At 33.8% G+C, this 10,718-nt stretch overlaps 2 protein-coding genes across 2 annotated transcripts; both read left to right on the top strand.

Annotated features, from left to right (window-relative positions):
* The first annotated feature begins 268 nt into the window (after positions 1-268).
* JMJD4 (Jumonji domain containing 4) lies at positions 269-2,208 on the top strand. The gene is made up of 2 exons (XM_023162677.2): positions 269-926; positions 978-2,208. The coding sequence occupies exons 1-2, from the start codon at positions 406-408 to the stop codon at positions 1,639-1,641; spliced, it is 1,185 nt and encodes a 394-aa protein (XP_023018445.2). The 5' UTR covers positions 269-405; the 3' UTR covers positions 1,642-2,208.
* Positions 2,209-2,629: 421 nt separating this feature from the next.
* LOC111507369 (protein FAN) lies at positions 2,630-10,133 on the top strand. Its single transcript, XM_074174952.1, has 11 exons — positions 2,630-2,760; positions 3,293-3,725; positions 3,855-4,037; positions 4,420-4,488; positions 4,539-4,738; positions 5,523-6,151; positions 6,624-6,827; positions 6,880-7,132; positions 7,801-8,031; positions 8,777-9,117; positions 9,874-10,133. The coding sequence occupies exons 1-11, from the start codon at positions 2,747-2,749 to the stop codon at positions 9,972-9,974; spliced, it is 2,658 nt and encodes an 885-aa protein (XP_074031053.1). The 5' UTR covers positions 2,630-2,746; the 3' UTR covers positions 9,975-10,133.
* The last annotated feature ends 585 nt before the right edge of the window (positions 10,134-10,718 follow it).

Genomic DNA, 10,718 nt, shown 5'->3' with positions numbered 1-10,718 from the left:
GAATTTTTATATTTCAGTCTTTTCGATCAGATGCTGTGTATTAGATTTGTTCCTGTTCTTAGTTCGTACTGTTCCCAACTCAGAGTAATAAAATATATTTATATCATTACTCTGAGGTTCCCAATCGTCCACAATCCACAATCAGTGAATCAGTTGTGGACTGAAAAGCGCGACATGTTCAGTATTCAATTTGGTGACCGTGACCGTTAGGAACACACCTGACACAGAACAGGCCTTAATTTCGCGGAAAATAATTTTATTGGGTTGGCAACAGTGATTGTAACACATGCATATATTGCTTATATGGTTTTCTGTTATTAAATAACATTTTTAATTTTAATTATGAAATATGCATAAAGCAATAGGTGTTCTCTGGTAATATGCCTATTCGGGATCGAACAAGAAATGTTTGAAATCGAATCCAGCCATCCAGATTTTGAAGGATACTATAATTACAATTCTTTAAATGGTATAGAGGTATTGGAAGGCAGCAAACTGATGTATGACAACTTTTTTGAAAATTACATGTTACCAAACATTCCTTGTGTAATCAAAGGAGTTACAAGTAAGTGGAAGTCGTCACAACTTTGGGTAAAAGATGATGCACCGAATTTCCAATATTTAAGTGAAAAGTATGGAAACAACAATGTAACTGTTCACAAATGTTCTGAAAGATATTACAATTGTCAAAAATCATATAAAACTACTTTGACTGATTATTTAGAATATTTCCAAGAATGCACATCCCAAGATTCCAATCCCTCGAAATTGGAATATTTGAAAAATTGGCATCTAAAACTGAAATATCAAGAAGATGATTTTTACGAAGTTCCAATTTTCTTCGCATCAGATTGGTTGAATGAGTATTACACACACTGTTCAGACGATGACTATCGATTTGTATATATGGGCCCGAAGGGCACTTGGTAAGTACAAGGCTCGTATCCCACATTCCAAATTGAAATGGATTTGTTTAGGACACCATTCCACGCAGATGTCTTCATGTCTTATAGTTGGTCCGCCAATGTTTGTGGAAGAAAGAGATGGCTCATTTTTCCACCAGGCGAGGAAATTTACTTGAGAGATGTATTTGGAAATCTACCGTATGACATCGAGAATGAAAATCATTCCCAGAAATTTTTTGAAGTTATCCAAGAAAAAGGAGATGCAATTTTTGTGCCATCTGGATGGCATCACCAAGTCTGGAATATTGAAGATACCATCTCAATCAATCACAACTGGATTAATGGGTGTAACATAAAAATGATGTACGATTCATTGATAACAAACTTCATTGCTGTTCAGAAAGAAATTGAAGACTGCAGGGAAATGGAAGATTTTGAAGAACATTGCCAACTGATGTTAAATTCATCGTTTGGAATGGACTTTCATAAATTCTATGAATTTTTGAAATTCATTGCCTCTTCACGAATTGATATGAAGAAAGGAACATCACCCAAAACTTCATTCATTGGGCACAAGATAGGTCCTAATCACATTTTATTCGATTTGAAATCTGTTAAAACTGTTTTGGAACTATTTATTAATTTGGAAGAAGTCAATAGTTTGAAATATTTTATTGATACTGATGTTAAACCATTAGAGTTACTGCATCAAATTACAGTTGTTTTAGATACTTGATGTTGGAAAGTTTGGTTTGGTTGTAAAGGTTTCAAAGTTAATATTCTAGCAGAAAATGAAGTACTAATCATTGACTTGGCCTCGATGAAAGAAGATTTATTGAAAACAATAAAGACAAAACTTCAGTGTCGGATAGATCAACCATCCTTTATCAGGACATGAGTTCAATCATGACTATGACGTGTTACATTTAGAAAGAAAAGTTTGAAACTTATCTACTGAATGACCAAATAGAATTGAATAACTCAAAGTTACTGAATTTTTTTCAAATGTGGAAACTGGTTAATAACTGATAAATAGGCTCATGGATTTTCATTCATTACATGTTTATTCAAATGAATTTGTACACTTTTTAATATTTTCTTATGATGATGTTGATCAATTTATTCTCAAATTCAGATACTTGAAATTCGGCTTTTTAAAATTGTAAAAACATATGAAGCAATGAATATGAAGGTTTTGGTTATTAAGGACACAGATGAAGAATCTATTTTATAGCAGAACACAAGTTGCTTTTTTGTAAAATTATAATGATAATCTCACAATAAAGTGTTTCTTGAATAGTTACCATTGTGTTTGATTAAATATTCAAATGTACCCATCGCAGGTATTGAACGACCCGAAACACAGTAAAGGCGTGTTCAGGCCTATAAAGACACGCCTGAAAAAGCTATTTTAAAGCGAAACACGTGTTGCGTTTTAAAAAAACGGTGTAGTGAAAATCTCGCAATGAAGTGTTATGAGACTCAAAAGCCCTATTGAAGCATATCTATAAATCTTCTGTAATAATTTAATTGAACCTCATTATTTGAAATTTTATGAATTTCATTATGATTGAAAATATTTTGTCATATTTTTCATCAACTGCCGTAATAAAATTAAGCAAAAAATATCACAAAAATTTAGGGTACCTTAGTTTGAATTTAGGGAATTTGAAATAGGCTTAGGGGAATTTTTTAACCTAATGGCATAACTGCCATATTGACACTGACAACTGTGACACTTACAATACTGACAACTGACATATCAAATGAAAATTTTGCTGTATTTATATTTTGCTACATAGAATATAATTTGATTTCCTCTAGTAAAAATAGATAAAAAGATGGAAAAGGAAAGGTAGGCTGACTTAGAAAATTCACAGTTTTGTTCTAGAAATGTCTGAGATATTCGGATAAAAATTATTTCAGTTTACTTTTTGAAGTTGTTTGGTAAAACCCATATGTACAAATCATATCTAGAAATATTTAATAATGGAAAAAAAGTGCTTACCCCATCGGAGTACTTGAGTATTCCCAAAGAACTTCAGCAAATCATATGCCATCATAAAAAAATCGACCTATATAAAAGTTCTTTGGATACCATTGAAAACAATCTGCTAAATGTAAACCTAACCAAACCAAAAGTAAAAACAATTTTGGTGTTTAATTTAAAAAAATCTTATATTCATCAATGGGAGTGTTCCATAGTATTGTTACAAAAAGTCTTTGTTATATCAAATCATACAAATTGAATTTTTAAAATTACTACTGCTGCCCAAGAAAATAGATTATAAAATGGGAACATTGCATTTATTCAAAATTTGTGGATTAGATTACTTGACTTCGAGAAAATCATGTGTAGTTGTTTTTTTACTTCACTATATTTTCAGGTTCTCACTTCTGCAATTGGATCCAGGAGAAATTTATTTTGAAGATTTCAGTGCAATTTTCATTCCACCTGATACAACTCCAAAAACATATGAAACTAAAAAACAAGACGGAAGACTAAAAATGTGTTCCAAGTCTCTGATATTTGATCCCAAGGACATTAATAAGCCTATTGTCAAAATACCTTTCAAAGACTGTGTGGTTATTGAGCAGTGGAAGGGAAGTGCCAAATTTCTAAATAGTAACAACGTGCTCAGTGTCAATTGCAGGGAGTACGTAGAATTATTGGAGAAAAATGTTATTGCACCCTATCAGTTCAAAGGATCTGCAAATTTTCTATTTCTATTGAACTATGCAAATATAACGAACTGTTTACCACAGATTTCACAGTTACATAGAGCTAGTAGTCTTCCGGCTGCCGAACAATCAGATATGGTTAGTTAGACATTATTTCCATATATGATCTTTTGTGAGGTATTTGTATTTTTCACTAGCCACTTTGATCTTTGAAAGGATATCAAATACATTTTCTGTTCAACAGGTTGTGACAAAATATTTTTTCAGATAGCAACTATTGTGCACTCAAGACAATGTAGAGACAATTTTGACCCAAGGTGGATGGATTTGTATGAAAAAATAATAATGGATTTTCAAGCTGATAAAATCACCCCACTTGTTGTGAATCCAGGAAGAATAGTGCTAACAAGCACTAAATTGTACTTTCAACCTTATAACCAAATGGGAGAGGTAATATTTTTCACAACAAAAAATTTCAACTCTTTTTTTCTCAAAAAATTTTGATTTATTCATCAACTTCTATGTTGTTCCCTTCAGAGTATCCCCCCTGAGATGTGTTTGGGAACAGTACTTGTTTTGAATTATTTAGGACAGGAGCTTTTACCATCTGAAGTATTTGTGAAATTTGTACACCTGTCTTTTGTTTTTGTAGGTTATAGTTGAAAATTATGTGGATTTACTACTAGTAGCGCCATTTGTTGTTAGCCTATGAACTTTTCAGCCCATTTAGTACTCTTCATCACGTTTTTGTCAGACTGCTTGGATGTATTTATACATTTATGCTCTAATAATGAAAAATAAAGATTTATTATTATCATTATTATTGTTTCAGTATCCATTGAAAATTGATCTCAGAAGCATCAAACAAATTGTGAAAAGAAGGTTCCTATTAAGACACATTGTGAGTAGATACACTTCCTACAATATTGCCATAATAAGATATATTTTTAGGGTTTAGAAATATATTCCAACGCTAACTCCACAAACCATACATACTTTTCCCTTCGAAATCAAAGTTTGAGAGATACATTGTACGAACAATTATTACAACATCCAGAATTGAAACTTAATGACATACAGCAAGATGTGATGACTTTACAGTGGCAGAACGGTGTGATATCAAACTATGACTACCTTTTGTATATTAACAGGTGAGATATTTCATGTTTCTTTTTGGTCAGGTTCTGCCATGTCTATTAAGCAATGATGAAACACACACACACACAGATATACACTCCATACAGTCACAGACACATATGCCACATAGATATACACAATAACTCCACAATAACACACACACGCCACAATAACACACACACAAACGCAACACACGCCACAATAACACACAGACACACACGCCACAATAACACACAGACACACACGCCACACAGACACACAGGGTACACAGACACATACTTCACATATACAAAGGCCACACAGACACAAAGGCCACACAGTAACGTGGCCTTTGACATACAGGCACATGCCACAGACACACTCGCCACAGACAGAAACACAGGCCACACATACTACACAGACACAAAGAGGCGACACATATACAAAGAGGCTACACAGGCATGTCATACAGACACACACGCCACAAAGACACACAGACACACAGGATAAACAGACACACATGACACTCAGGCCACACACGACACTCAGGCCACACACGCCACACAGACATACGCCACAGACACACACGCCACACAGACACACGCGCCATAAAGACATACATATTGAGTTTTATTAAAACGCAACACATGTTTTGCTATACAAGACCTTCTTCAGGCATATGAATACACGTGTGAAGTATAGGCACATTAGTATAGATACACTTGAAGAATCTATTTTATAGCGAACACATGTTATAGAGTAATGTGACACATTACACTAGATGTATGTAAATATCTTGAATGTATTATTTTCTTTCAGTTTAGGTGATCGAACTGTCAATGATTTGACACAGTACCCTGTTTTTCCATGGATCATTTCAAATTATACTTCGAGAGAATTGGATTTAGATGATTGTGCAAACTATCGTGATCTATCAAAACCAGTAGGAGCCTTGAACAGTACCCGTTTATTACGTTTATTAGAAAGATATAACGAGATGCCTGATCCGAAGTTTTTGTACGGTTCACATTATTCAACACCGGGATTTGTTCTTTATTATTTAGCCAGACTCTACCCGCACTATGTTTTATGTTTACAAAGTGGCAGGTTTGATCATCCCGACAGAATGTTCAATGCTGTTGCAGATGCATATAAAAACTGCTTAAGTAATATGTCCGATTTCAAGGAATTGATACCGGAGTTTTATGATGTCGCAGAAGGCGGCAAATTTTTACTGAATAATATGGGCATCAATTTTGGATATCGACATAATAATGTTAAAGTTGGCGACGTTCAATTACCTCCTTGGGCACAAAGTCCTTCGGACTTCGTAAACATTTTGCGGGAGGCTCTGGAAAGTGACATTGTATCGAAAAATTTGCACAACTGGATTGATCTGATTTTTGGATATAAACAGAAAGGAGAGGAGGCCGTCAAAGCAAACAATTGTGAGTTGACAAAGTATTAGGTTGTTTCAAAAGTTTTGTCCCTTCTTATGAGTCTACTTTAACTGTAATTTCTCAGTGAATGCCACTTCGCGGCTCATCTTCGAAGCTAAAATCCCTGGAACGAAATTTTGCAAACCAACGTCGAACAGTGCGTTCATAACACTGTCAATGCCAACTGCCCGGTTTATTTTTTGGGCTGTTTCAGCAGCGTTTTGGTTTGATTTGAATTCATAGAGTAAATTTTCCGAAAATCGTTCAACGACGTTATAGGCTGAAAAAAGGCAAAAGATGGAAATTTGGAAGAAATGAAAAGCATCAATTTGTAGAGTACAAAGGCCTTTATCAATTAGTATATATCACGACGCAGTTAAATAATTATTTACTGAGATATGGAGCTACAAACACATGACATTTTGAAACAACCTATAAGCGTATTCAACTTAATAAACATTTTATTAATTTTTGCTTTTAGTATTTTATCACCTTTGTTATGAAGGAGCTGTTGATTTGGATTCAATTCCGGATCTGAATGAAAGGCACGCCTTGGAAGTTCAAATCATGGAGTTTGGACAGATACCGAAGCAAGTCTTCAAAGTTCCACACCCTAGACGAAAATTAGGAGACTCCATTCCAGTTGAACCCTACCAGATTCATCAGAACAAAATCATTTTAGACGGTCAGTCGGTACATTTGTCTTTCACGACGTATATAATAACGTGACATTTCAGATCAGTGGAAGAATGCGGAGAGTTTGGATTTACATACCAGCTTCAAATCTCATAAAAACACCGTGAGCCATTTATTCATAAATGAAAATGGTACTCAAATTACATCAGTAGGACACGATTCTAAACTTAAAATCTTTTCTTTGTCTCAGAACAAACAAATAAGAAGTGCCAGTATTGGAAATATGCCACTCTCTAGTTGCATTCAGCTGCCAAATATCAACAAACTTGTGGTTGCCAGCTGGGATAATGAAATGTGAGTGTTCGTGTCCGATTAAAATTCAAAGATGAACCAATGAAAGTTTTTTGATCTATTACTATACAATAACGTAACATTATAATTGTGCGTTCGACAAAAATTGACCACACTGTACAATTGAATTCAACTTTATTCCACTACTACACTGCCAGTACAACACAAAAACTTCAGACTGATACTCAAATGTATATTGCCTTATTAGTTCACTTCTTACCGCACTTTCAACTAGTATTTCATCATTTGTCTGTTGGTAAAGCTTATATATCTCAATGGAAGTCTCGGAAGCCGATAGGAAGTGCATGAGAGTAAAGCGCGACCTCGGCCAAGTCATAATCGATTGACTAACACCAGCGGCGGCCGGCGTTATTTTTGTCAGGGGCTAGTTTATAAGAAGTATATTTATTTGAAGAAATTTACTGAATTAAATAAGGAAAAACAATGAGACCTGTGAAGCTAAAGTATGAGACGAATCCCAAGAAGCAAAAAAAATCTGCATCTTTTCAACACATAAATGATGTCAAACAAAAAATGAAGTATTACGATTAATAATTTGAAATTCGGTGAAGAATTTTTCTCTCCAAAACTTTCATCTTGTATTACAGCTAACTTATAATAAAATCAGTAGCCTCTCGGATTATAGATAATGTTGCTTTTATCTTTTACAGATCCTTGTATGATTTGGATTATGGTAGAGTAACTGAGAATGTGTTAGCCCATGAAGACGCAATCACCTGTATGTCCTTCGGTTACAAAAATAATCTTCTTGTTTCTGGTAGTGGGGATTGTACTGTGAAAATTTGGAAAGGTTTGAATAGCGATGGGGTGATTAAACCAATACAATGTCTCCATAAACAAATTGACCATAATTCCCAGGTCAACTGCTTGACTTTTAATGTGTAAGTTTGTTTAATAAGAATGTACTCATTTTAATATGCATATATTTGATATACAATAAGACCATAGTAAACAGTAAACTGTATTCAGAACCATCACACAGTGTAACAGATGACTTTTTAAGCAGGATCATACCTATTGCAGCCTTTAGTAGCTCCTGAAGTGGACTGTATTTCTTGCGATGAGAATTTTAATGTCCTTTTGCGTGATTTTCATAAATAGAGAGAGAGAGAGAGAGCAAATATTTAAAATGGATAAAAATTGAGAAATAAACTTCCTGTTTTTTACCAGTAACTAACGATACTGCAGTTTCGTCTTATAAGGGACATTTTCAAACAAATATTCATTTGTAAAAGTATTCGTTTGAAAATGTATCTATTACTCATTTGGATTTGTATGTACGAGTGGTCTAAAAAAGTAGATAAATATAGCATATTTTGTACTGCTTCAACAGATGAATAAATATATATTTTTTATTCCTATTATTCTTCTTTTTATTCTACTTCTTTTTATTCTCCTTCTCTGTTGTCTTCTTTTTATTCTTCTTCTTCTTTTTATTCTTCTTTTATGTATCATTAGTTCCTATTGGTTCGATGACTTGTGTCCAATTGTGGAATGCAATATTTTACACCCTCTCTAATAATTAGATAAAAGTATTTGTGAGCATTTGTTCTGTGTGAATATTAATCATTTAATTTTCCAGTGGACACTTTTAGGAAATAATTGTGAATATTTGTGTTATTTCAGTGAAAATGACCATTTGGCTGTTGGCACAGAAGATGGTGATGTTTACATATGGGAGATGAACAGTTTTACCCTCATAAAAAAGTTGACTCTCCAGTCATCAGCTATTAACACTATTAGCTATAGTCCTGATGGAACCAAGTTAGGTATAGGAAGTAGGGATAAAGTTTTTCAAATATTAGATGTTAATTCAGGAATGACAGTATTCAATACAGTATTACTTTCCAATGTTTCTTCTTTGAAATGGAACGACTTCCTATTAGTGATTGGTTGTGATGACGGCACGCTACAAGTATGGGATATTTTTGAAGTTCGGCTGCTATTGGAAATAAAAGCTCACTCAGGTAATGATTTTGTTTACTCTTTGTTTTTGATTATAGTCCACATATAAACAAAAGTTGATTAAAACTATTTTTCTATTTCTTGAACAATTTCTTTTTATTGAGACACACCCAATACATGAACGGTTTTCAATAAGCCTTCAAAGTTTGACGCCATATTGTAGGTATTGACGTCAACAAAAAAATGTTTCCACTTTAGAAATTGTTAAATACATGATATTGTTTAAAACATATTCTATAGAGATTTTTTTTATAGCTCATTTTTCACATGAACATATAACGTCCTTTGCAGTCTATCGGAAACCCTTTTACCAAGCTATCATCATCAGGAGGTGATTAAGAAACGGGACCCTGGCTACCGTCGTAGTGATTTAATTTTTGAACATAGCTATTAATATTCACAAGTTGCTTATTGTCATTGAACAGATCAGTAGTAACTTTTCATTTTGAAATAGTGCATAATAGACACAAAACGGCCTGGATAAACTTGTCAGAATTGAAGAAGTAACTAAAAAATTAACAGGGTGATCCGTCTGATATGAAAAAAATTGGCAACTGAGGCTAAATTGAAATAATTTCAAATGAATAGATCTTTAACAATCATTTTTTGTCACGAATTTTCAAATTTCGAAGCGTTTCACTTATTAAATTAAAATACCAATTTAATGAAAGCACTTTTTCCACACTTCTTCTTCTTTCTTCCTCCAGCCTCTACTTGAGATTAAGATGTTACAGATTACCAACTTCTTTACTTTTCAGGTTCTGTCAAAACCATAGACATATCGCCTCAGAGGGAATTTATTGTTAGTGGAAGTCAAGATCGTGTGATAAAAGTATGGAAACCAAAAATTAATGTTTAGATTAATGATTAAGTCTATGAAAATAGTATTGAAATTGACGAACATTTATGAATTGTTAAGTCTCACTTGGCAAATTTGTTATTGTGATAGTTTTTTATTCAAAATATTTTTTTATATATTGTGATGATGAATGACCAATGAAATATATTTTTATTACTTTGGAGTAATTCAATCAGCCTATATTCCTATTAAAATATACACACATCGGAAAAGTCTAGGGATATTTTTATAACATACTAAATATCATAAAATAAATGCATGAGGTCGTTTAATTTCGATTAAATTGGTACACTCGACCACCCTGTAGATTTCTATGGGTGGAACAAAGCCTGCAAAAACGGTAACTAATCTTTTATCAAGTTTTTTACAAACTGTAGGTTTTCGGCTAAAATGAATAATCTGAAAGTGTCGAGTTTGTATATTCTATGCAGTTCTTGCTCAGCAATTAAACTGGAAATATTGTGCTTTAACATGGAACGCCATCACTTACCATTGCCTGAAATGAATAGAGCTGTAGGGCTTCTTCAAGGTGGCATGCGACAAAATGATGTAGCTCTTCGTTTGGGGGTCTCCCAAAGTGTTATCAGTCGATTGTGGCGGCGTTTCCGTGAAACTGGCAGTCCAGCCGAACAAGATCCAGGGCGAGGACGCGTTACAACTGCAGTTCAAGACCGATTTTTGGTCTTAACCGCAAGAAGACAACCGACAATCACAGCACCTGAGTTGGTTAACGTGTTGCAGCAG

The sequence above is a fragment of the Leptinotarsa decemlineata genome, unplaced genomic scaffold (assembly GCF_025532065.1).
Source record: "Leptinotarsa decemlineata unplaced genomic scaffold, Ldec_3_MD MMD2_tig00000882_RagTag_RagTag, whole genome shotgun sequence".
Taxonomy (NCBI): Eukaryota; Metazoa; Arthropoda; class Insecta; order Coleoptera; family Chrysomelidae; genus Leptinotarsa; species Leptinotarsa decemlineata.
Note: the sequence above shows the minus strand (reverse complement) of the source record. Positions and strands in the feature narration are given on the sequence as shown.

Coding starts and splice junctions, on each gene's coding strand:
- JMJD4 (XM_023162677.2), top strand. CDS start 406: ATGTTTGAAATCGAATCCAGCCATCCAGATTTTGAAGGATACTATAAT. Junction 927..977: donor ATGGGCCCGAAGGGCACTTG/GTAAGTACAAGG, acceptor GGATTTGTTTAG/GACACCATTCCACGCAGATG.
- LOC111507369 (XM_074174952.1), top strand. Junction 7,133..7,800: donor GCCAGCTGGGATAATGAAAT/GTGAGTGTTCGT, acceptor TATCTTTTACAG/ATCCTTGTATGATTTGGATT. Junction 9,118..9,873: donor GGAAATAAAAGCTCACTCAG/GTAATGATTTTG, acceptor TTTACTTTTCAG/GTTCTGTCAAAACCATAGAC.